We start from the raw sequence: 27728 nt of genomic DNA on the forward strand, positions 1-27728 counted from the left end.
CCCGCCCTCCCCCAAAATAAGAAAAGTTACATCAAATTAAAAAGTAGCTTCGTGAATGAAGGTACTGCTCTAAGTGCACTTTCCCTGCAAGTGCAGCCAGTGCCGTTGCGCTGGATATGAAGGAAAGAAAAAAAAATCCTCAAACAAATTTAAAAACCAATGTCCGGTTTTAACCAGTCAAAACCGGGCCAAGCAGAAGCCGAGTAACCTCGGTGCTGTCCCATTACTGGGTCCTTGCTGTGCCTGTTCTTCATCCAGATAGTTTTCTATGTCCTTGTGATTGTAAACAATCCTTAAGATAAATTGTGTTTTTTTTCCTTAAAATGTCCTCTGATTGGCAAAATGAAGTAAATATTTATTTTAAAAGTAGAAAATTAAAATAAAACCAGAAGAAAAGAAAAGAAACACAGTGAGCTTGTTTGGAGTCCATAGGATCCGATCCAGAAGAGCTCGGAAAGTGTGTTAAATGTCTTCTCCTGTTTTTAGCTGGAAAGGTACCAGAGGCTGAGTTGGTCAAGGAAAGGGTTGTTGAATAAGGGGAAAAAAGGATGTAGATTTAGACTCCATTCATGTGTTAGCTTCATCATCTGTGTCATCTATCAATACTTTAGTATCACGAGACTTGGATCTAGGAATAAGAAAAGAAAAAAAATTACAAAGCTCAGTTATTAAACATAAGTACATCAATGACGTCTATTACCTTCTAAAACATACTGGTCAGACATCTATATCCTGATATTAGAAAAAGAAGAACTGGTGCTTATTTATCACTGTATGCACTATCTCATCAGGTGCTACGGGTTCAGTTATTATCTCTATAAAGATAACTCCCATACCTATATCCACCTCGAGTACCTCGCCTGAGCTCCAGCTGCACATTGTCAACTGCCTATTGGACATTTCAAACGGGATGTCTCATAGGTTAAGTATATCCTAAATTCATTATCTTTCCCTCCAAGCTCACCCCTCCTTCTCTATTTTTATAGAAAGCACTAACATTGTTCTAGTCAGCTAGTGTTTGCAACCTTAGTCATCCTCAATTCTTCTCACTTTCTTACTCAGCACATCCATTTAGTCAAGTTTTGATGATTCTATATCAAAACATCTGAAACTTCTCTTTATGTCATCATCTAGGTCACCTCTATAACATCTACATCTATAACACCTCTCAAAGGCCTTATCACCTCTTGCCCTTGACTTTAATTTTAAAGTGCTCCTTTAAAAAAATTTCATATTTTTCATTCAGCAAAAGTTCATCTTTTTCCCCCTCCCACAAATGAGAATGAAAGATAAGACCCACTTTACAAACATGTATAGTCAAGCAAAACAAACTTCCACCAAAACCACATCTCATTCTGCACTAAGTTCTCTCTATCAGGAGCTGGGTAGCATGTTTCATCATCAGTCCTCTGGAATTGTGGTTGACCATTACACTTATCAGAGTTCCTAAGTCTTTCAAATTGTTTGTCTTCACAATATTGTTATCATTGTACAAACTGTTTTCCTGGTTCTATTCACTTTACATGAGGTCATACAAGTCTTCCAGGTTTCTTTGAAACCATCCTATTCATAATTTCTTATATCACCAGTGTTATTCGATCACATTTATATGTTCAGTCATTCCCTAACTGATGAATGCCTCCTCAGATTTCCTTTCTTTGCCATCTTGAAAAGTGCTATGAATATTTTAAAAATATCCTTAAGAGTTCGTTTTGCTCAGGACTAATTCTCCCCTCCCTCTCTCCTTCCTCTGATTCTTCCTCCTCCCTTCTCCTCTTTCCCTCTTACTTTCAAACTCTGAGTGAAATGTATTCATGTACCCAATTCTGCAGGTGTGTATTCTTCCCTCCTTTGACAAGTTCAGATGAAAGTGAGGTTCAAATGTAAGTCACAACCCTCATATCCTCTTCCGTGTTTGTAGAGACGTCTACTTGTGTACCCCAAGTATGCAAGATAATTTTCCTTAATCTTCCCTCTCATCTCCTTAATCCCCAATGTGTTCATCTTACCTTCTTTTCATTCTTCTCTCAAGATCATCAAGACAAAACCAGAACCATTCTTAATGGCTTTGTCTAATTAGACTCCCTCTACAGCCTCTGATGATGATAGGATTCAGAGGGGAAGAAAATATCATCTCCTCATATTTGAATATAAGCAGTTTGTCCTTGTTGAGTTTCTTATGATTGTCGGTGTTTCTACACAGCTCTGGTCTTTTCATCAAGAATTCTTGGAAGTCCTTCATTTCTTTAAAAATTCATTTTTTTCCTCCTGTAAGATTTCACTAAGTTTTGCCGGGTAAATTATTCTTGGCTGTAAGCCCATATTCTTTGCCTCCTGGAATACTGTATTCCAAGTTTTCTGCTTTCTAGTGGTGGCTAGTAAATTTCATGTGATTGTGGCTCCTTGAATTCCTTCTTTTTGGCTGCCTGTAGTATTTTTCTTTTGACTTGGAAGCTCTGGATTTTGTCTATAATGTTCCTGGGAGTAATTTTGGGTTTTCTTTCAGGAGGTAAGGAGGGGATTCTTTATATTTTCACTTTGCCCAACTAAAATCCCCTATTCTATAGAAAGCCTTCCCTAATGCCCTCAATTCCAGCTCTCTTCTTCTTGTAATTATTTCTGATTTTATCCTGTACATAGCTTGCTTTGTATATATTTATTTACATGTTGTCTTCCCCATTAGAGTATAAGCTCCTGGAGGGCAGAGACTGTCTTTTGCCTCTTTTTGTATCCCCAGTACTTAGCACACTTCCAGGCACATAGTAGGCACTTAATAAATGTTAATTGAACTGAATTATTCTAAAAGATCTAGACCATTTTCTTCTAAGATTTCTTGAAATGATACTTAGCTTAATTTTGGTAATGGTGTTGAGTCTACTGATTTCAATTTTTTTTCCTTGATCTGTTTTCCAGGTCAGTTGCTTTAGCTACGAAATACCTTATATTTTCTTCAGTCTTTTAACTTTAATATTTCTTGTTGTCTCGCAGTGTCATTGGCTTCTATTTGGTCCATTCTAATTTTCAAGAATTTTCTTGTTTGGGCAAGGTTTTGTATCTCTTATGTCAAGCTGTTAATTCCCTTTCCAATTCTTTCTTCCATAGCTCACTGTTTCCTCACTTTTTTCCTCTAGTATTCCAATTTCATTAATGAAAACATTTTGAACACTTTAAAAAACTAAAAGGAAAAGGACCAAAATACAAAAATATTTACAATAGCTCTTTTTGTGGTGGCAAAGAATTGGAAATTGAAGGGATGCCCATAAGTTGGGGAATGGCTAAACCAGTTGTGGTATATGATTGTGGTGCAATACTACTTTCCAATAAGAAATGATGAGCTGGTTGATTTTAGAAAAACATGAAAAGACTTGCGTGACATAATGAAGTCTGAAATGAGCAAAACCAAGAGAATGTTGTACACAGTAATAACAATATTGTTCTAAGGAACAACTTTGAACAACTAAGTCATTTTGAGTATTAATCAACTGCAAAGCTCCTATGAAGAAAGATGCTATACACGTTGAGATAAAGAGCAGATAAATATAAATATGTATAGTCTAGTTTTACACACATCTACATAATTGTGTCTAATGGTAGCCTTCTCTAGGGTGTGGGAGGGGAGAGGAGGAAGGGAGAAAAAAGAATACACAGCAGAGAACAAAATAAAACTTAGAAGGAAGAACAGAAAAGCAAGGTAGCTTTCAAAATGATGTGCAGTATTACATAGTTTAAAATAAAACAATGTGAAATGGAAATTCATGGTTTTATGTTCAATCTTCTTTTTATATTGTGCTATATACATGGAAATGTTCTTTTTTGTATTTAAATTAAAAATGAATAAAAAATTTTTAAAAAGACTTACATGAACTGATGCAAAGTGAAGTGAGAAGAACCAGGAGAACACTTACACAGTAATAGCAATATTGTACTATGATCAACTGTGAATGACTTAGCAATTCTCAGCAATCCAATGATCCAAGCCAGTTCCTAAGGACTTACAATGAAAAATGCTATAAATCTCCAGATAAAGAACTGATGGAGTCTGAATGTGGATTGAAACACACCTTTTTTTTCAAAACTTCTTTTGGGTCTGTTTTCTTTCACAACATGACTAATATAGAAATGTTTTGCATGACTGTACATGTATAACCTATGTCAAATCACTTGCCTTCTCAATGAGGAGGGAGGGAGAGAATTTGGGACTCAAAATTTTGTAATACAGATGTTAAAAATTGTTTTTACATGTAAAGGGAAAAAACAAAATATTAAGTAAATATGACAAGATTTTTTTTGTTGTTGCTCATTCTACCCTTCTTCCTGATTCCGGACTTGATGTTAGGACTGGGCTCAGTGCACTTCTGGAGGAAAGATAATCCTGTTACTGCTGTCTTGGGGTAATGAGTATTGAATTATTCCAGGATTTCAGGGACTGCTCAGGCTGGAGATCTTTTTTGTTTGTGTTTAGTATTTTATTTTTCCCCAATCGTACATAAAAACAATTTTTAACATTCGTTTTCAAAACTTTTGAGTTCCAAATTCTCTCCCTTCCTTCCTCCTCTCCACTCCCCCTCAATGAGAAGGCAAGCAATTCGATATAGGTTATACATGTGTAGTCATGCAAAACATTTCCATGATAGTCATGTTGTGAAAGAAAACATAGATCAAAAAAACCTCAAGAAAATTAAAGAAAGTTAAAAAATAAAGGTTTCAATCTGTATTCAGACACCAATAGTTCTTTCTTGGGATGGATAGCATTTTTTCATCATAAGTCCTTCAGAGTTGTCTTGGATCATTGTTTTGCTGAGAATAGTTAAGTCATTCCCAGCTGATCATATTACAGTAATAATGCTACTTTGTCTTGCCACTGGACCCAGATGGCTCTAGAGGAGAGAGTGAGGCTGGTCATTCTGCACAGCCCTGCCTCACTTAAATCCAATTCACTTGCAAGCCATGGCATCACCTCCCTGATGTCATGATCCTCTTTGAGAATGAAGGACAAACAACAACAATAACAATACTTTGTACACGGTACATGTCACTTTGCATCAGCTTTGGTAAGTCTTTCCAGGTTTTTTAAAAGAGCATCCTGCTCATCATTTCTTATAGCATGATAATATTTCATCACAATCACATACCACAACCTGTTCAGCCATCCCCTCAATTTCCAATTCTTTGACACCAGGAAAGAGCTGCCATAAAATATTTCCATACCTATAGGTCCTTTTCTTCTTTGTTTTTATCTTTTTGGATACAGACCTAGTAGTCAAAGGGTATATACATGGTTTTATAGCGCTTTGGGCATAGTTCCAAATTGTTCTACAAAATGGTTCAATCAGGTCCCAATTCCACCAACAATGCATTAATATCTCATTTCCCCCCCATCCCCTCATACACCTGTCATTTTCCTTTTCTTTCCTATTAGTCAATCTAATAGGTATGAGGTAATACCTCAGAATTGTTTTATCTTGCATTTCTCCAATCATGACTTTGAGCATTTTTTCATATGGCTATAGACAGCTTTGATTACTTCATATGAAAACTGTTCATAACTTTTGATCATTTATCAATTGGGCAATGGCTCTTAATTTTATAAATCTGATTCAGTTCTCTATATATTTGATAAATGAGGCCTTTATCAGAGAAACTTGCTTCAAATTTTTTTCACAGTTATGACTGCTAACTATATTTTCCTCCATCTTATTTCCCCCCTGTTTATTCTATTCTCTCTCCTTTCACCTTGCCCCTCCTCAAAAGTGTTTTACTTCTATCTCCTCTCTCAATTTATTCTCTGTTCTATCATCCCCCTTCTCTTATTCCCTTCCCCTCCTACTTTCCTGTAGGCTAAGACACATTTCTATGCCTAACTGAATGTGTAATGTTATTCCCTCTCTGAGCCAATTCCAGTGCGTAAGATTCACTCACTAACTCTCACCTCCCCCATCTTCCCCTCCACTGTAAAAGCTTTTCCTTGCCTTTTTTATGAGATAATTTGCCCCATTCTACCTTTCCCTTTCTACCAGTACTTTCTCTTATCACTCCTTAATTTTATTTTTTTTTTTAGACATCATCCCTTCATATTCAACTCACACTTGTGTCAGACTGGAGATCTCAGAGCTTTCAGTGCTCCCAAGTGGTATGATTTAAGGCAAAGTCTGATCTGAGTTGTGCACGTTCCTGACCTGGGTTTGGGTCTGAGGAACGGTAGACTGGACTCAAGATATCATCAGCAAGATGTGAAGCTTTGCTGGTTCAGCGTGATAGAACTGAAAGCTTCACATAGGTCTGTGATTCCTATCCTGGTTATTTCTCTGCAGGCTTCCTACTGAGCTAGAAGCTGGAACTGAGACTCGCTCTGCTCCTAAGGGTCTGAGCCACACTGCTTCTGCTTGCTTTCAGACACGCTCCTTCATTTTCAGTGCACTGTTCAAGGATTTCCACCACTCCCTACCCCTTTGTGTTCTCAGTCTATCTGGGATCTGTGATCAGAACTGAACTGAAAAGTGCCTAACAAGGCTTTTAGCTGGCATCTATTCCTGGTGCCCTGGCATGGGCACATGTCCCAAGGGACATTCTTTTGCCCTGGGATACAGCCTTTTCACGCATGTTGAAATGCTCTGCAGACAGACCTCGCTGCATTGTCTGTGGACTTCTCCATCTCCCTCTACTGACTTGGGCTAGGAAAATGATTCACTGTGACTTTTTTGGATTTCCCCATGGGATTCACTCTGGTGCACTTTCTAGGTCTGTTTGGAGGAGTCTGGAGGGCAGCTCCTACTGTACCTCTTCCTACTACTCTGCCATCCTGGCTCTGCCTCTTGCCCTTGACTTTTGCTGACACACAGCAGATACTTAGTATATACTAGTTTACTGACTAGTTTCCTGTGTTCCCTGCCTCAAGCCTTCCTCTCTCTCTTCAGTAATCTACTCTTCACAGATACTAAGGAGCTATTTTTAAAATATAGGGCAGATCATATCATTCTTCTGCTCAAAAAAATTCCAGTGGCTCCCTCTTACCTGTAGGATAACGTACAAACTCCTTGGTTGGGCACTTTAAATTCTTTACAGTCTAGCTCTAGCCTACTTTTCCAAGGTGTTACACACTCCTTTATGCACATCATGGTCTAGGCAAACTTCCTCATAGACAACATCTCATTTCCCAACTCTGCGTCTTTGCACAGCCTGTACTCCATGATTGGAATGTATTCTCTCCTAACTTCTGCCACTATGACCTCTAGCTCCCTTCAAAATTCACTTCAAGAGTCAGCTCCTACATGAGGTCTTTCCTAATTTCATTAGCTATTATTGCCCCTTGAATGGACTTTCTATCTACTTATAAGCAAACATGCTACTTCTTATGATATAATGTAAAGTCCTTGAGAGAAATGATTGCTTTGTTTTTTCTTTGCATTCCCAACATCTAGCACAATGCCTGGAAAAGACTAGAGGCTTAATAAATGTTTGCTGACTGAGTGCATTAACAAAATCCAGGCATCCAGGTCACCAAAAGTAGTAGTCCTATAGCAATTAGAGTAATGGGTTCAATTTGGAGTAGTACAATTAAGAAGAGACAAGCGAAACTAGAACTTTTTTAAAAGAGGATGGTCAGAATGGTAAAGAGCCTGGAAAATAAGTCATTAAAGAACAGCTGAATAAATGGGGTTATTTAGCACTCAAAAATTAGCTGTCTTCAAACATTAGCAGGCCTGCCACACTGAAAAGAGAAGACATGTTCATTCTTTGATGACCTAGAGGTCAAAATTGAGACTAACGTATAGAAGTTAAGAAGCAGATTTTGGTTTCACATAAGAGAAAACTTTCTAACAACTGGAGCTTTCTAATGATAGACTTGGTGGCCTTTTGAGGCAGTATACTCTACACATCAGAGGTATTCAAACATAGGCCAGAAGATCCTAACTGCCTAGGTTACTAGAGAAGATGTTTCCTGTATTGGATGTCAAGTTACATAAAAAGTCATCCAGAATGTCTTTCAATTTTGATGGTCAACGACTTTGACCTAGAGGGTATAGCAAGGTAAGCTGGCAATCCTGCCTCTTTTGTTATCTGTGAGAACTTGGATAAGTTGCATAACTTCTGTGGGCATCAGTGTCCTTGTCCACAAAATGAGGGGGTCTCTAAAGTCCCTTCTGGCTCTAAAATTATGACCCTATGATTCTAGTCAGAAAGTTTGTATTATTTTCCCCAGAGCCTTCTAAATTTTGAAACCAGAATATTATGGCATTATACTGACCCCTGCTGTGGATAGGTAACAATGTCATAAAATTTCAAAAAGTTAAAGACACAATCGAATTCATTTTCCTTGACTTATTTGGCCCCTTTAACTCTTGCTGAGCAGCACCCTGCACAATGAATTCCATATAACAGGCATTTACTACATGGTTTCAGAAAAGTGATAGAAAAGGAAGTGAGACAATAAGGGGCTGAAGGTGACTGTGGTTAGGAAATAAGGCATCAAGTAAAAGTCACTTAAAAAATTTGGCAGTGAAAGAAAAAACACAAGGGGCAGGGGAAGTAACAAAGAAAAGAAGGCTTTTTTGGGTTTAGTTGTTTTTTAGGGTTGAAGAAATCTGTAGGTAGAAGAAAAGGAACCACTGAAATGGAGAGTGAAGACAAAAGAGATTAAGAGATATCTGATAGTACAAGGTCCTAGAGGAAGTGAGGTCATCTGATGAGAATCAGAGAGGTTGAGGTACAAGGTGGAAAAGGTTTACTGACAGTGGCCCCTTTGGGGAATATAAGGATAAGAAGGATAAAAAAGACTGACGAACAGCAGTGAAGACCTTTCTGAGATTAAATAGCAGGGATGTGTAGTGGACTCAATCAATAAGGTTTCATGCCTTTCTTTAGTAACAGGTGGCAGCCTGGAAATGGAGAAGATGAAGATGGGGAAAGTAGTGAAATCTTGTGATTTCCATCTCTACATCATGTCTTACCTTCCCCTACTTGTGATCCTATCTACTTTAGTTCAAGCCCTGAAACTGACTTGCCTGGACAATGGCAATGGACTCCTAATTTGGCTCCCTGCCTTGTCTCTTTCCCCTCTCCAATCTCTCTTCTTCCCTTAAGTCCAGATCTGACCATCTCACTCTCATACTCAAACTTCAGCGGCTACCTGATACTGCCTCTAATAAAAATTTCTGTTTAAAGATTATAGCCTTTCACAACCTACTCCCTATTTGTCTTTCCAGCCTCATTATACAGGAATCGTCTTATACTTAATGATCCACCTAAACTGACCTTCTTTCTCTTCCTCATACCTGGCACTCAGTCTCTTATAAAAATGTCCTTGGTTATTCCCCATACCTGGAATGTACTTTCTTCAATTTTGCCTCATAAAATTTCTCATGCCCTTTAAGACAAGCTCAAGGGCTTCTACAAGAAGCCTTTCCTGTTCTTCCTACTGCCCTCCTTTCCTAACTACCTTATATATTTTTAAAATTTATTTTATTACTTATAAATGTACCTGTTGTCTCCATGATAGACTATAAGTTCCCTGAGGGCAGAGAGTGGGTTTTTTTTTCCTATTTCCCCTTTCCTCCCAATGTCTAACTGGCCCTGGCATTTAGTAGGTGCTTAAGAAATGCTGATTGATTGATACCTAGATAGATATGGCCAAAAGTTAAAGTGTAAAGGATACTAATTTTAGTGAAAACATCACTGAATGAATGACAACAGGAGTTCGGCCTGGTAAAGGAAGTACGTGAAACCAGAAGGACTAGACACACAGAAAGGGGTCCAGGAAGTAGCAGTCTTGATGAGGGCAATGTTCACACTGGATATGTTTAGTAAGACTGAAAGGGTGGTTGAGAGAGGGAAGGAACCTACAGTCAGAGAGAAGAGTTTCAGAGTGTGAAACATATAGCCAATTGTTAGTGACTTTTTGATCCTCTACATTTTTTTTACCGTCCTCCTCCTCCTTACCATGAGCAACCAAGAACTGACTATTAAGCATTTTTGAACTTCTGTAGAATCTTCAGAGTTCATGCTACATGACAGGATTACAGATGTTAGAGTATCTGAATGAAATTTCCTGGTATTTTCAGTAATAAATTATCATGAATGAGAATATATACTGATTTCCATGTCGTAGTAGGTTGAACTCTAGCAATATATTTCAATAGTATATTTCATTCAAACCAATCGTGAGGGAAACAGGTATGTATCAATCTTTCTCAAGCTAGGGAACTATGACTCTTCTGACAAGGGAATGTTCCTGCACTTTCACATCTACGGAGAGTGATCTTGATCACAGCAAGAGCTTTCTTTCCAAGTTCACGTTCATTCAACCCATTCACGCCACACTTGAGTCTTTGTCCACTCCGCACTCCATGGTCAACACTTGTTTCGTTGCTGCTGAGTTGTTTCAGTCATGTCCAATTCTTTGTGAACTTACTTAGGATTTTCTTGGCAAAGGTACTGGAGTGGTTTGCCATTTCCTTCTTCAGCTCATTTTATAGAGGAGGAATTAAGGTAAATAGGGTTAAGTGGCTTGTCTAGGGTCACAAGGCTAATAAGTGTTTGAGGCCAGACTGAACTCAGGAAGATGAGTCTTCCTGACTTCAGGCTTGGCATGATATCCATTGAGCCGCCTAGCAGCCCCATTTCAACACTACAGTCACAGTCTTATATGCTACTGTTTTTCATCTCCTTAAACACCTTCTTTGCTCATAACGACCCACTGGGTGTGCAAACACTGTGTACTTTCTCTGTTTCTATTCTTCGGTGGCAAAAGCAGTATCAGGCCAAATGGTTACACCATGCTTACGTGGCTCACTAAAAATTCATACTAATTCTCTAGAATCACAGACAATGAATTAGGGAGTTGGAAGAACTAGCAGAAGCTGAACAAGAATCCTTTCTATTGCACCTCTGACACATGGCCGTTCAGCCTGCGCCTCGAGTGGGAAGGGAAGCCTGCCTGCCATCTCCTGAGGGAGCTCCCTCTATTTTAAAACAGTTCTTGTTGTTGGAAAGTCTTTCCTGCGTCAGGCGACAATCACAGAACAGACTCAAATCCCTCCTGTACATGACAGCCCCTTTAAATAATCTCCTCAGATCTCTGCTTAAGAAAAAAAGTGCACTATTCTTCCAGTTCTTTCAATGGATGCTCCTATGCCATAAAAGCCCTGCCATCTTCTTATGATCCTGGTCACCTTCTCTGGTCTAATTCTAGTTTGTTAACGTCCTCCTGTAGATGTGGGCTGACCTGGGCACAACAGGACAATCATCTCCCTAGTTCTGGACACTGTGCCTTTATTAATGCAGCCAAAGACTGCATTCTCTTTTTCAGTTATTAAGTCTTATATTGAACTAAAACCTCCAATCAGTTTTTTCCTCACATGGTCTGGTGCTTACTGTGCCTTTCCCATCTTTCACTTCTACAGCAGAATTTTCTAAAGTAATGATAACTTTTTATTTATCCCTATTAAATCTCATTTTAATAGATTTTGTCTGTCATTCAAGCCTGCCAAGCTATTATGGGGACTTGGTATTGCCCTTCAGTTAATCCCTCAAGTTAAATATTTTTATCTAAGTCATTGATAAAAATATTGAATCAAGCAGGCCTAAGCATAGATCCCTAGGGGCATTGCACTAGAGAGTTTCTGTTAAATTGAAACGGCCCTGTTAGGATCACTTTTGGTTCCAAATGATTAATCCTAAATGTACCTAAGCTTCTCACTTTGTCCAAAAGAGCATCATGAATGACTTTATCAGACATTAAATGAGTGCTTCATTGCTACTAGACAGGAAACAAGGGTTCTGGGGGGCTATTTTCTTGCCTTATCGCAAGTACATGTACTACAACAGTTATTTCAAACCTCGATGCTGACTGAGCCTCATTTGAAGTATTTATGCTTAGATTACTTCATTCCAGGTACCACATTTTTGGAAGGATGTTGGTGAAAGTATCTAAAGGAGGATATTGAGGAGACACAACATGACAACATATGAGAAGCTGTTGAAGGAGCTCAGAACATTTAGTTTAGAGAAAAGAGGCCTCTAGGTAGGACATGAGAGCTGTCTTCAAATACTGGAAGGGCTGGCACGGCAAAGAAGAGTTCAACTTGTTTTGCTTGAGTTTTAGAGAATCTACTAGTGGAATCTAGAAAAAAACACATTTTGGCTGGGCATAAGGAAGAACTTATTAAGAATTAATGATAGCTGAAGAGATATGAGAGGACACCCTCAACCCATCCCTTCACAGAGGCAGGAGGTCCATAGGTGTTACACCCTGCATGTTTTCAGAGTTTTTACAATGTTGGACCCTGTTTGTCCCCCCCCTCTAAAAATACTATTTGTTATGTGAGAAAGGTCTCTGGGAAGGGCAGAGGGATGGGTACTGGGGGTCAAACCACGAGAATGTAAACAACAGAAGACGTCAATATAAACTTACTTTAAAAAAAGAATGCTTGGGGCAGGTAGGTGGTGCAGTGGATAGAGCTCCAGCCTTGGAGTCAGGAGGACCTGAGTTAAAATCTGGCCTCAGACACTTGATACTTACTAGCTGTGTCACTCTGGGCAAGTCACTTAACCCCAACTGCCTCGCAAAAAAAAAAAAAAAAAGAATGCTTGCTAAAAATGGCTGCCTCAAGGCAGTAAACTCACCCTTATTGAAGGCCTTCGAAAGGCAGCCAGATGACTACAATTTGGTGGTGTCTAAAGGGGGTATTCCTGTTCACACACAGTTGGATTAATGGACCTTTGATAACCCTTCCAAAGCTAAGATTCTCTGTTTATGTACAAATATGTGTCGTAAGGGTATCGGAAAACTGTTCAATTTTCAAATAAATAATTCATGAGTAATTTTAATTAGTTTAGTTTCCTTTCCCCACAACAAAGGTAGCTCAAAGGTAGATTTCAAATCAGGTAAAAGTGAATTGAATTGCCTCAGAAGGCAGTGAATTCACCACCAGTTGCAGGCTTTCAAAAGGTAGCTAGATAGCTGCTATTTGAGGGTGTTGTAGAGGGAAAGTGAGCATACGCTAAAGTTTTAAGTAGGAGACTTATGACGCAATGAGATTTCATTATACATAATAGATAAGTGTTCCTAAAGCCTTAGTTTTAAGCTTTAACATTTCAAAACTGCAGCAAGACTCTCGGGGCCTCCTATACAGAAGTTGTGTGTGAGATCTCACTTTTCTAGTCTAAACATTACTTTCTGCTGGAATCCAAAAGAAGCAGTACCCTGAAAACAGACACAATACATACTGAGTCAGGTAAGGTCGGCGGAGCGTCAGGCCCTGGCTGTACTTCCACGTCCTGATCTTCTGGCGGTTCCGCACGCCCTCCTCCTGGTCCATCATCTGCTCCAGCAGCGTTTGATCATCTGCATTCATGGGAGCCACAGAGATGTCTCGCACAGCACGAAATTCACCACAGTTGTTTAGATGTTCATTCTCCAATCGAAAGAAATTCCACACAAACCGCCTGTGAAGTGGGGGGCAGAATGAGCAAAGAAAAAATATTTGTTACAATGTCAAAATGTACTTCAAAAAACATTTCCTCTGCACAGCAGAGAACAAAGGACAACTTAAAGGGAAGCAAAGAAAAGATGGCCAGCTCTCAACACAAAGTGCAGTATTTACTACACAGGCTTTCTGGAAATGGAAATGGAAATTTATTGCTATATATTTTGAATCTTCTCTTATGTTCTGCTATGCACATGACACGCTTTTTTTTCTTTTCTTATTTTGTATTTAAGCTGAAGATAAAAGAAAAAAAGTAAAAAAAAAATTTCCTCAACAGCAACACAACAAAAACTTCCAATATAACCTTTACGAGCCTAGCTATGTAACTAGAAATCTAGTACATTCTTTGAGTACAATAAGTGGTGTGCAGACCAACTAGTAAAAAATCCCCTCCATATTTCTTTATATACAGTGGTCCCAAAGGTTAAGCAGATCAGTTTTAAAGATCTGCATATTCTGACATCCGCAACCTTCTGGACTACCAAATTTCTATTTTTAGAAACAGAAGAGAGTGTATAAATGGGGTGGGAAGAGAGAAAAGAGCACAGGGAAATTCAGTTCTAAAATATATTGGTCCTATCAATAAACAAATTATTCAAGATTTGCACATTGAAAAGTAATACAAATAACAACCACTTCTATCACTGGGAAAAAAGTGACATTTCAGGGAACTTGCTTTGTACTATTGGTTCTGACTTACAAAATCTACACTTCCTGAAGCACAGGACAAGGATTAATGTAGTTTTGCTAGAGTATAGAATGCATAAATAATGATAATAATGAAAGCTCCCATTTACTAAAACTTTGTGGTTTGTGAAGTGCTTTCTTCACAACAGTCTTACAATCTGGAGTAAGTAATATCATCTCCATTTTATACATAAGGAAATTGAGCGTTAGTTTCTTCAAGAAATTTGTCTATATCCTATGGTCACATTAACTGGTAAGCAGCAGAGCTGAGACCTGAACCCAGAACCCAGGCCTCCCGACTCCAAGGTTAGCGTTGTTTCCACAACACTCTAGCTCCCGAAGAAGGGAGCAATGTAAGCTGAGTCTGGAAAGGGCCTTTAATGCTAGAATGAGGAGTGTATGTTTTAGCAAGCAGGGAGTAGTGATGTCCTGAAAGTTTTTAAGGAGGAGAGTGATGTGATCAGAGCAGTACATTAGAGAGATTATGAGGACAATAATGAGAAGACTGGATGCTGGAATACTGGTGAAGCAGCTAGGAAAACTTCCTAGAAGAGATGAAGGCCTGAACTATGTCAGAAATAAAAGAGTTAGTGAGACATACTGCTGTGGCAGAATCAAAAGAAACTGGTAACTGATTGGATGAGGAGACAGCAAGAGAGATAGGAAGAGTGAGAAGAGAGGTAGAGAATGCAGGTGACCCTGAAGATGAGGGAAGAGGGTAGTCAACAGTATCAAACACTTCAGAGAGATTAAAGATCAAGACAGAAAAATGGTCATTGAATTTAGTGACTGGGAAGTCGCTGTTGATCTTAGAGCTGTTTCTGCAAAGTGACCACATGGCATTATGGATAGAGCAACAGATGACGGAATCTGCTAGAGATAAGAGGAGTTCTATTGCCAGTTATCACTATGGAACAGTGAGGAACCAAGCCAGAGAGAAAAAGATTGAAGAATAAGTAGGTAGTGAAAAAGTAACAGGAGAATGTAAACTATTCTTTTTAAAAATCTTGTCATTAAGAGAGAAAAGAAGAGAGGACAGTAACTTGGAAAAGTAATAAGGTTGAGGGAAGGTTTTTTTTGAAGGACGAGACATAAGAGCTAATGTCTGAGGAAGCAACAGAGAGAGATGATTGAGAAGGGATGCTTTATGAAACAAAGTCAAGAGGGATGGCTTGGGAGAAAATGAAAGGTGGAGAAGGGGATTGTTTTGGGATAGAGGAGGGCCATATCATTCTGAGACTAGTGAAGAGAAATTAAGGATTACTGAGTGCACTGAGAACTTTAGAGGAGTAGAGGAGGGAAATGAAGAGACTCTCATTAGCTCCATCTTTCTGATATAAAAAGTAGGAGGCAGGTTCATCTACTCAAAATAATGTGGGAAGGGACAGAGTTGAGGTTTGGAATATCTATTGCAAGCAATGTGCTACACAGGAGAATAAAAGAGAGTCAGTGTGAGCCAAACAAGGCAGGAATTCCTTATTTATATTGTTGACCTTCATACATAGTTAATGTGACATCTTGGGTTGTTTTAGGTCAGCATGTTATTAGGCTTTCACTTGTCAAAGACAACTTTCTGTCATTACTAATATCTCGCTTTTCAGAAATACAAAAGGTAATTTATGTTAAAAAGAGTTACTGTTTTTTAAAAAGAAGGAAACCAAAGAAGAAGCTTTTGTTCTTTTCCCTGTTCCAAGCCTGGGACGTCTGACTGAAACTTCAGGGGTTCAGCCCTACTTGGTTGCTTGATAGCAGCTGGGTAGAGTGAACAGAGCCAACACTAAAGCTAGGAAGCCCTGGCTGTGTTCAAGGCCCGACATGGGCACTTGCAGGCTCTATAATCCCGGGCAGATCTTGAAAACTCTCTGAGACTCAAGTTGTAGTGAGGATGCTCATCTACTCTGGCAGAAGGAGTTTTATCACTTGGGAGTTCCCAATACCAATTAAATTATGGGTCAAATCTCTATTTGTCTTTATCTAACACAAAAATTATCTCTTATCAGTGTGAGCTGCAAATGCAAGTTCTGACTTACAGGCACGTTCTCAGAATCAGCCAGTTCATGTTTCTTGAATTAGTGGTTTTCTAATTGGTTTACAAAAAAATAAAAAATTCTCTCTCTTCCCTGGTTAAAATAAATATAAAAGAAAAATTTCAGTTCATTCACTTACCGAAAAACCTCAAGGGGAGCAAATACAGTAGAGATGATCTCCTCAACATGAGGGGTCAGATTCAGGGTGATGACATAGACTCGGATAGTCCAAGAAAAGCGCAGTATCACATCCTCAATGATGGCTGAGTAATAATAGGCCTGAAATATGAGAGCAACATAGAGAAGATTACCAATACACTTTATACAAAGCAAAAAACAAAGAATTACATTTATTTTTTGTGTGCTATGCTCCACGAGGTTTTATTAAAAGTCCTTGTCTTATTAAAAAGGAGAGATGGCTGAATTTTCTAATATGCAACTCAATGCTGCTAATAGAGCCAGTGAACAAATGATTAACTTGAGGAAATTAAAACAATTTAAATTAACAAGGAAGCTCAAACTACAATTGCCGTTTGAGACAAAAAACCACTATCATAGTAATCTAAAGAAAACGGTTACAGAAACAGAGACATTAATGAATAACCAATTTATAAGATTCTAATACTGTGTAATGACTAGTTCATTAATTCCACAAGACATTTCCATTTATTAACTTTCTGTATTTTTTTTTTTTTTGGTGAGGCAATTGGGATTAAGTGCCTTGCCCAGAGTCACACAGCTAGTAAGTGTTATGTGTCTGAGGCCGGATTTGCACTCAGGTCCTCCTGACTCCAGGGCTTGTGCTCTATTCACTGCACCACCTAGCTTTCTTTATCCTTTTTAAAAAATATATAACTACTGAATTTGAGAATAATTAAAGTAGGCTTAACTTAAATAAGAATAAAAACATTCTAGTCACTTTAAAAAATTTGAACTTTTCCCCCCTCTCCACTTTCTCTCCTCTCCTCTCCCTTGTGATAATTTATTTCTAGTTCTGTGACAGTTGTGTGCTCAGCTTGGACTCTTGTTTAAGTATATTTTTTAAAGACTGGCAGCCCAGTTAAGTTTCTGACCATATCTCAGCCTCAGTCTCACCCTGTAACTTCCAACACTGTCTGGGGTTTCCTTACCTTGGAAAATCTATCTACTCCCCCAACCTTCTTATCCTGGAATATGCTATCAGGCCAGCCCCTTTCTCCCACTGGCATGTTCCTCCTGGGGTCTCCATTTTGGGAAGGGTCCCAGACTAGTTAAACTTCTTTCTCCTCCTGGCCATGACTCTGACTTTCTGGACTTTAGTACTATACCTGTGTATGAGTACCTTCCTTCTACCTTTCCCTTTTTTTTCAGCTCCCTTTTAGTGTTCTTTCCCCGCATTAGAATGTATCCTTGAGGGCAGGACTTTCTTTCTGCTTCTATTTGCATTCCCAGCACTTAGCACTTTGCCCAGAACACAGTAAGTGTTTAACAAAGACCTGGTACACACTTGACAGCCTGGATAATTGGGGAAGGCAGCTTGGTACACTGAAAACAATAGAAAAAATGGAAGACTGGGATTCAAAACTTGTCTCAAACATTACACGTATGACCTTGGAAAATACTGCTTCACCGGCTAGGCCTTCGTTTCCTCAACAGTAAAATGAAAGGGTTTGTACTACGTGGTCTCTGTGGTTCCTTCTAGTTTTAGATCTAATTTTAACTACACCTAGAGAAACAAACAGGCTAAACCATTCTATGTCAACAGTGACTTATATCACCTTCAATGATCAATTGATAAATTCATCAGTAAACATTTATTAAGCACCTACCATGTGCAAGGAATTGGGCTAGTTTGCTGAGGATACAAAGACAAAATTGTAAGTCCCTGCCCTCAAGGAGGTTAGATTTTATTGGGGAGATAAGACGCATATATAAACACAATGGGGGGAGGGGGAAGGAAAGTGCTAGAAGTGAGTAATCAGTAAAGTTTTCATACAGAAGTTTGCATTTGGGCTAAATTCTTAAAGAAACAAGGAATTCTAGGGTGCAGATGTGAGGAGGAAGTGCATTGCAAGCATAGAGAGCAGCCAATGAACAGGCACAAAGATGGAAGAGCGGAGCATTATGTGTGCGACATAATAAGAAAACCAGTTTGGCTGGAGTACAGCAAGAGGAAAAGGGGAGTAAGGTAGACTAAAACTGGAAAGGTGAGCTGGGCTCAGCTGTGGCAACATGTCTACACTATTTATATTTCAAGGACCCATGATTTTAGGAGTGTATCTCCTTCACTGGTGAAGATCACAGCCCTTCTACATGATGGAAAGACTACCACAGAGAGGTGGCCATGCTGAAAATGTTTTCAAACATGGCTGGGATGGCTTTGAAAGCACAGGAATACAGCCCACTGTTGTACTGTTTGTTCAGCAACCTTCTGTCTTCCACTATCTCCCAAAGTCTTCCCAAGCTCATGTTCATTGTGTGTTATGACACTATCCATCCATCTCATCCTCTGCCATCCCCTTCTCCTTTTGCCTTCAATCTTTCCCAACATCAAGGTCTTTTCCAACGAGTCCTCTATTATGTGGTCAAAGTATTTAAGTTTCAGCTTCTGTATTTGTCCTTCCAATGAACAGTCTGAGTTAATTGCTTTAAGTATTGACTGACTTAATCTCCTTGCTGTCCATAGAATTCTCAAAAGTCTTCTCCAGTACCACAATTTGAAATTCTGTAGCACTCAGCTTTCTTTATAGTCAAACTTTCACAGCCTTACATTATCCCTGGAAAAATCACAGCTTTGACAAAATGGACTTTTGTTGGCAAGGTGATGTCTCTGCCTTTTTAATATGCTGTTCAGATTTGTCACAGCTTTCTTTCCAAGGAACAAGTATCTTTTAATTTCATGCAAATTTTCAGCAAACATTGGCAATTTGATCTGTAGTTCTTTTGCCTCTTTGAAAACCAGCCTGCTCCTCTGGTAATTCTTGATTCACATATTGCTGAAGCCCAGCTTGCAAAATCTTAAGCATAACCTTGCCGGCGTGTAAAATAAGTGCAACTGTTTGATAGTTTGAACATTCTTTGGTATTGCCCTTCTTTAAGATTCCAATGTAAACCTGACCTTTTCCAATCCACTAGACACTGTTGAGTTTTCCAAATCTGCTGGCATTCTGAATTTAATGCTTTAATGGCATCATCTTTTAGGATTTTAAACAGCTCAATTGGTACTCCATCACTTACATTAACCTTATTGTTAACAATGCTTCCTTATCAGCGATGTTAAAATCTTTCTTGTATAGTTCTTCTGTATATTCTTGCCACCTCTTCTTAATCTCTTATACTTCTGTTAAGTCCCTACCATTTTTGTCTTTTATCATGCCCATTTTTGCATGAAACATTCCCTTGATATCTCTAGTCTTCTTGAAGACATCTCATCTTTCCTATTCTATTGTTTTCTTCTATTTCTTTGCATTGCTCATTTAAGAAAACCTTCTCTCTCCTTGCTATTTTACAGAATTCTGTATTCAGTTGGGTATATCTTTCCTTTCCTCCTTTGCCTTTCTCTTCTCTTCTTTCATTTGCTTTTTATAAAGCCTCATCAGACAGCCATTTTTCTTTCTTGGTCTTCTTTTCCTTCGGGACGTTTTTTGTTGCTTATTCCTGTACAATACTGTAAACCTCTGCCCACAGTTCTTCAGACACTCTGTCCAATCTAATCCCTTAAATAGTTTCATCACTTCCACTTCATAAAGGATCTTAAGTCATACCTATATGGTCTGATGATTTCCCCTTCTTTCTTCAATTTAAGCCTAAATTTTGCAATAAGAAGTTCATGGTCAGAACCACAGTCAGCTCCAGGTCTTGTTCTAACCGACTGTATGAAGCTCCTCCACCTTTGGTTGAAAAGTATATAATCAATCTGATTTTAATACTGATCATCTGGTTATATCTACATGAAGAGTCACCTTTTGGGTTGCTGAAAAAATGTCTGCTATGACTAGCTATCCTGACAAAACTATACCAGTCTCTGCCCTGTTTCAGTGTGCACTGTAAGGCCGAACTTGACTTTTATTCTAATTATCTTTTGATTGCCTACTTTAGCATTCCAATTCCCTATGATGAATGTGACTTTTTTTTTTTGGTGTTATTTCTAGAAGGTGTTGTACTTCTTCATAGAATTGAGCAACTTTGGCCTCTTCTGCATCAATGGTTGGAGCACAGACCTGTTAGTTTGCCTCGGATTCAAACAGATATCATTCCACCATTTTTGAGATTATACCCTGGTGCTGCTTTTCTCACCCTTTTATTGCTCTGAATGCTACTCCGTTTCTTTTAAGGGATTCTTGCCCATGGTAGTAGACATAACGTGGGATCACCTCAATTAAATTCACCCATTCCCACCCATTTAAGTTCACTGACATCCAAGAAGTTGATGTTTAATCTCTCCATCTCTTGTTTGACCACATCTAGCTTACCTTGGTTTACAGATCTTACATTCCAGGTTCCTATGCAATATTGATCTTTACAGCATTGGACTTTCCTTTTGTCACCAGACACATTCACAGTGTTTTGATTTTAGTCCAGCCACTTCACTCTGGAATTATTTGTAGTTGTAGTTGCCTGATGCTGGTAAACAAAGCCTTTTAGGCTTAGGAGAAGCTGACAGAGCTTATTCCCATTGGCACAACCTTGGAAAACACAGGTCACCTCCACACTGAGGTTTGTTACTGAAGCTTTTCCAACCTGAGGCTTTCTATACAACTTTTATCAATGTTCACATGACTTAGTGGAGTACAAATAAGACAAGATTCCAAAGTCAAGGAAAATTTTAAAGTGAGGATTATATTCTGAGCCAAGGGGATCCTGTTCTCTTGGAAAGATATAGAATCTTTAATTTGGGAGTCCTTCAATTTTTGTTTTGCTAGGCAGGTTCACATAACTATCGAAAAGATATCATAGGAAAAATACTAGTACCTCTTACAAAAGATAAAATTAAACTGCAAGTTTAGCTCTATTCACAAGATGTTCAACTATTCCATCCCTGAGCACTACATGACAGGAAGCCATGTAGTACAAATTCTAAAATTTGTAATATAATAGCTTATAATTAGAAAGTGCCTTGCAGGAATAAGATACTTAGACATTTGTTATTTTATCCATCCTCACAATACCACTCAGGGGAGGGAGAGGATTTGTACCTGTAATCTCACCCACCAATGAAGGTCACTACTCTCTCCAAATTATTGTCTTAAAAGAGTTATCTGGGGGCAGCTAGGTGGCGCAGTGGATAGAACACCGGCCCTGAATTCAGGAGGACCTGAGTTCAAATCCTGCCTCAGACACATAACACGTACTAGCTGTGTGACCCTGGGCAAGTCCCTTAACCTCAGTGCCTAGCCAAAAAAAAAAAGTGTCCCAGTTATCTGGGACACTTGTCCAGGGTCACAGAGCCAGTATGTTAGAGGTGGGACTAGAATCCAGGTCTTCCTCACTCAGGCCCACTCTCTATCTACTACACTCTCATCTGCAGTGGGTAGTTAAGTAGTAGCATCACTCTACAGATAACCAAAGTTAAGCCTCAGAGATGTTAAGTGACTTGCTTTACAGTCCCTGAGCTAACATGTAGTAAAAATAGGACCTGTCTTCAAGTCTTCTAGCTCACCTCTTTTCATGATACCTCACTGACTCTGACCCAATACATTTGCCTGGCAAAGAATAACATTGAATTATTTCAGCAAATTATCTCTCTAATTTGTGTAAAGATAAGAATTTCTTTTCATGTTATAAGAGAGGCAGTCTAACTTTCTGAGTATGGGTGCCAGCATAAATTGAGCTGCCCAGAAGACACATCCAGACAATTCTTAGTGACGATGGTAAAATAATTTCATCACTTTTAGTCACAGCAGAATGGTGGAAGAGAAAGAACAAAGTGTACAGTCAAGCAGTCAATAAACATTTATTTAGTGCCTACTGTAGGCCAGACACTGTGTTAATTGCTAGAGGCACAAATATGAAAAAGTTTCTCAAACAGCTAACAATCTAATGGGGGAAGACCACACAAAAGGAAGGTAAAAGGTAGGGGCTAGTTAGAGGGGAGGGAAGGTATCCAGGGTACAGGCATGTTGGAAGAGTCTAAAGGAATGTAGCCATGTGGGGAATGAAGAAATAGCTGGCTTGAGACTTCCTGAAATGGAGTCAGAGAAGGCATTCTTCACTCTGCTCTTAGCGTTCAGGTCTAAATTCTATTATTTACTACCTATGTGACTGTGGAGAAGTCACAGCCTCTCTAAACCCAGTTTCCCCTCTTTAAAAAACAAGGATAATGACAACTGTGCTCATCACCAAATAGGCCACAGGATGAATTGTTCAGCCTCAGCAAAACTCCAAAACCACTTACTAAGTTGTAAAAGGGAATTTGCATTGGTGAAGGAAATGCTCACACCAATGATTCCTGAAGGACTGAGGTAGTATGTTTACCACCCAGCCTCCAGGATTTTTGCATTTTCCCTTTAAGGATCTTAAATTTTTTTTTTTTAGTGACTGCTACTATAACAAACACAAATTTTAACATCTATAACCTACAGGTGAGGAATAATAATAATAGCCAATATATGCTTAATGGTTTGACCTACAAGGCATTTTCTTTACAATTATCCTAATTAAATTTCTTTGGATGTGATTAAGCCTTTTGGATTCTGCATTAGTGCAGCATTAGCTATACTTTTCCACTTCCTATCATCTACAAATTTAATAAGCATGTCATTTACCCCTTTACCTATGGTACTAAATAAAAAACAAAACAAAACAACCCAAGGAGCACTGGGCCTTCACTGACCCCCAGGGCACACCACTCCTCCTCCTCCTCCTCCTCCTCGCTTCACTCTGAATTATATTATGGTCTAGGCCACATCTCTCCATCCTCTTCATAAGAATAATGTGAAAGGCTACCACAAACTTTGTCAGTCAGGCATTTATGAAGTGGCCACTATGTACCAGATACTGTACAAAGTGCTGGTGATCTGGGGGCCCAGGAAAAGTCTCCTGCACAAGGTGGATTATCCTGGAGAGATGGGCTGAATACTTCCACAGTGTTCTCAATAGACCATTATCAACCAATGCTGAAGCCACTGACTGTATACCTCAGGTTGAAGTCAATCCATCTCTAGCTGAACTTCCTACTGAAGAAAAGGTATTGAATGTCATTAGGCTACTCTCATGTGGCAAAGTGTCTGGTGCTGACTCCATTCCAGCAGAGATTTACAAGGCCAGGGGCCCATTGCTCATGCAAAAGCTGACTGAAATCTTCCAGGTTACATGGCAAAAATAAGTTATCCCCCAAGAGATCAAGGATGCCTCTATTGTCTATCCCTATAAAGGAAAAGGAAATAGGTTGTGCTGTGACAATCACGGTGGGAGAAAAAGGGTGTCTCTCTCTTAGACTTTGCTGGCAGGATTCTTGCCAGAGTCCTTCTTAAAAGGCTGATCCTTTACTTGGAAGATGGTCATCTACCTGAGAGCAAGTGTGGCTTCAGAAAGGGCCAAAGAATAGTTGACACGGTGTCTGCTGCCCAACAATGCTAGAAGCAGAACAGATGTCTGTACACAACATCTGTCAATCTAACCAAAATCTTTGATACTGTCAGTCACGAGGGCCTGTGGAAGATGATGGCAAAATCTGATTGCCCAGAGAAGTTCATCAGTATTGTATACCAGTTTCATGATGGCATGCTTGCATAGGTTCTGGATAATGGACAACGCTTTTATGTTTTCCCAGTCACCAATGGAGTGAAGCAGGGCTATGTGCTTTGCTCTCAAGCTAAAATTTTTCGCATGATGTTTTCACAATGTTGTTAGATGCATTCAATGAGGAGGAAGACAGCATCAAGGTCAAACTACCACACTGACAGTAAATTATTTAACTTGAAAAGGCTACAAGCCAAGACTTAAGTGGATGAAGAATTGGTGTGTGAATTTTTGTTCGCAGATGATTGTGGACTTAATGCAGCCTCTGAGGCTGAGATGTAGAGTATGGACTGATTCTCTGCCACTTGTGCTAAATTTGGCCTAACAATTAATACCAAGAAAACAGATGTCCTCCACCAGCCAGCACCACACCATCCATATATGGAACCATCAGTTACAGCAAATGGAGAAATTCTGAATGACGTGGTAAATTCACTTACCTTGGTAGTATTCTTTCTGGAGAGGTACACATAGATGATGAGGTTGAGGCACACACTGCCAGAGCTAGCTCAGCATTTGAGAGGTTCCAAAATAATGTGTACAAGAGAAGATGTATCAGGCTGCCTAGCAAACTGAAGGTTTACAAAGCCACTGTACTGACCCCATTGCTGCGTGCCTGTGAAACCTTGACAGTCTTATTTGTGCCATGCCAGAAAACTGAACTGCTTCCATTTGAATTGTCTTAGGAAGATTCTGAAGATCACCTGGCAAGACAAGGTACTAGACACTGAGGTCCTTTCTTGAGCTAAACTGCCAAGCATTCAAACGCTACTGCAGAGAGTACAACTCCCATGGGCTGGCCATATTGTTCAAATGCCAAATGTATATTTGCCTAAAAGATGATTTTATGGAGAACTCATACAAGGTAAGTGTTCTCATGCTGGATGGAAGAAGTGATACAAGAACATTCTCAAGGTCTCTCTGGAGAACTTTGCTATCAATTGTGAGACATAGGAGACACTGGCACAGGTTCATCCAGCATAGTGTGTCCACATCAAAGAAGGCGCTCTTTGCTCTATGAACAAAGCAGAATTGTGCTAGCTCAAAAGAAATGTGAGATGCACAAATTTAGAGACATCTCCCTCCCCAAAGGTCATGTGGATTACTTGCGCCCAACCTGTAGTATAGCCTTCTGAGCTCTTATCAGTATGTTTAGCCACAGTTGGACACACTGTACATTGACCCTAACACTGATGTCATTTTGGTCCTCTTCAAGCATTAAAGGCAAACAACAACAACAACATGAGCTGAATCTTGAAAAAACCCCGGGCCTCTGAAAGGCAGAGCAGAGGAGGAAGGCATCTGGGGGAAAGCTTGTGTGAAGGCACAGAGACAGCAGATCAAGGGCAATGTGCAAGCCTAAGGCAGCTGGAGTGCAGAGTTAAACAGAGGGAAGTGAAGTATAAGAAGACTGGAAGACTAGGAAAGGCCCAGGTTGTGAAAAACTTTAAATGATACAGAGGACTTTATTTAATCACTTGGTGATCTCATCAGTTCCCATGTTGTCAATTATCATTTCGATGAAGACTCTTTTCAGATAGATTTATTTAGCTCTAACCTTTCTTTTGACCTCTAGTTGCATGTCTCCAACTATCTTCTGGACATCTCAAACTAGATGTCTCACAGACATTTTAAACTCAACATGTCTAAAACTGAACTCATCATTTTTTCCCCAAAACTCTCGTCTGCTCCTAACGTCCCTATCACTGTAGTTTTCTGGTTGGTCTACTTTCTTTAAGTCTCTTCACATTCCAGTTTATCTACTACTCAGCCATCAAACTGATCTTTTTAAAGCACAAGTATGATCACATCACTGCCTCCCACAGTCAACTCCAGTGGCTCCCTATTGCCTATGGGAACAAATATCAAATCTTCAGTTTGGCTTTTAAAAACTCTTCATAACCTCGCCTCTTCTTACATTCCAATATACTTACATTTAATTCTCTTTAACATACTCTGAGATCTAGTGACGCCAGCCCCACACATGACATTTCATTTCCAGACTGGGCATTTTCATTGGCTGTCTCCCAAGGCTGCAATTCTATCCCTTTTAATCGCCACTCTCTGGCTTCCTTGGTCCAACTAAAATCCCACTTACTAGAGGAAGTCCTTCCTAATGCCTCTTTATTCTAGTGCCTTCTCTCTGTTAACTATTTCCTATTTGTCCTGTCTATGCTTTGTCTGCACACAGTTGTTTGTATATTGTCTCTTCCATGAGACTATGAGCTCCATGAGAGAAGAGACTGCTTTTGGCCTTTCTTTGTATACCTAGCACTTAGCACAGTGCATGGCACATAGTAGGCACTTTGACTGGACTATATAGATTAATTATATCTTCAGTATTTCCACCACTAGTAATTCTGTTAAAAAAGGAAGTAAGTTTAGTCTGGCATGACCTTTTCTTGATAAAGAAATGCTGGCTCATTATAATTATTACATCCTTTTCTTGAGATTCCCTCCAAAGTAGCTTTTTATGGTCAGGTTCTTTTCTTCTTTTGCTTATTCTTCCAGCTTTCTGACTCTGGATTTGAGTTAGGGTTGAGCTCTGCACACTTCTGGGGGGAAGGTCAGAGCTGTGAGCTTTTGTTCCTGTCTCCTGCTTTGACAGTATAGGCTGGGGACCTGCAAGTTGTCAATGCTCCCAAGTGATGTAATCTCAGGTGAAGTCTGCTCACAGCCCTTCTGGTCTGAGCTCAGTAAATTTCTAACCCACGTTTGACACTACCAGGTTTGAGTCTGTCAGCTTGTCCCTGGTTGGGAGTTTTAGTAGGCTACTGTTGGACTCAGCAAGGATAAACCACTGGAAAACTCTATAGGTTCAGAGTGACTGAACTGTAGTCCCTTTCATCTGAGATTCCTGCCTTGTTTATTCCACTGTAGGCTTCCGCCTAGGCTGAAGGTTAGACATGAATCCCTGCTTTGCTCCTACGATCAAAGCCATATGACCATTGTTTGTTTCTGAACTTGTTCTTTGCTCAGTACACAACTATGGCTTATAACCCACTATGAGCCTGCTCCTCTCCACTCCCTCTAAATGCAGGTGGTTCTCCTCCTGTGTGACTGGGAACTGGGTGATGGAGGTACAGGTGACAGAGCTGGCAGACTGCACCTGCTCCTGCACCCTGCTCTTGTTCAGGGATCCCCTAAGCTCTCTTCTTGCCTCACACTTCTTTCCCTGCTACCTAGTTTTGGCCATCTTTCATTCCCTGCATGCTGCAATGCTCCTGGCCAGACCCTATCTCCAGGGTTTGCAGACTTATTTGTCTCCCCCTAAGCCAAACAGGACTCGAAAATGCCTCATTGTGATTTTTTTCTTGATCATAATTCAGTCTAATGTATTTTCTAGATCTTTGTAGAGGAAATGTGGAGGAGCAGCTGTGCTGTATTGCTTCCTGCTACTCCACCTCTCCACTTCTATCCCTTGTTCTTTCAACACCCAAGAATGTAGCTCATCTATGTTAGGTGACTTGAATATCAAGGGCAGTTAGATGCTTTCTTACTATTTTATCACTTGTTTTATATACCAACTTCCTTAGCCAATTTTGTTCTGTTTTTGGTTTTTTTTTCCCTAGTAAAAAGATGATCTTTTACCAATTTTATCCCTTTTGACACTATTCACAGAATAAAATATGGGGAAATGAGTCAAGAGTACAGATCACAACTCACACATAAACAGAATGCCTCCTATAATATACACAAGTATCCAGCTTTTGCTCCAAGATCTTTAATGAGGGGTAATCCCCCAATTTCTGAGATACTCCATTTCTATTTTTGCAAAGTTCTAATTGTTAGGACAACTGTCATGACATCA

General features: G+C 39.4%; 1 protein-coding gene across 1 annotated transcript in view; it reads right to left on the reverse strand.

Annotated features, from left to right (window-relative positions):
• Window positions 1-334: 334 nt before the first annotated feature.
• The window catches only part of XPR1 (xenotropic and polytropic retrovirus receptor 1), a 217786-nt gene continuing 190392 nt past the window's right edge, over window positions 335-27728 (reverse strand). The window contains exons 13-15 of the mRNA XM_020984350.2: window positions 16338-16477; window positions 13225-13443; window positions 335-628 (exon numbers count right to left, since the gene is read on the reverse strand). Coding sequence (XP_020840009.1) covers window positions 568-628; window positions 13225-13443; window positions 16338-16477 — 420 coding nt within the window. The 3' untranslated portion in view covers window positions 335-567. The remainder of the gene's footprint in view (window positions 629-13224; window positions 13444-16337; window positions 16478-27728) is intronic.

The sequence above is a fragment of the Phascolarctos cinereus genome, unplaced genomic scaffold, assembly GCF_003287225.1.
Source record: "Phascolarctos cinereus isolate Bilbo 61053 unplaced genomic scaffold, phaCin_HiC Scaffold_5;HRSCAF=322, whole genome shotgun sequence".
NCBI lineage: Eukaryota > Metazoa > Chordata > Mammalia > Diprotodontia > Phascolarctidae > Phascolarctos > Phascolarctos cinereus.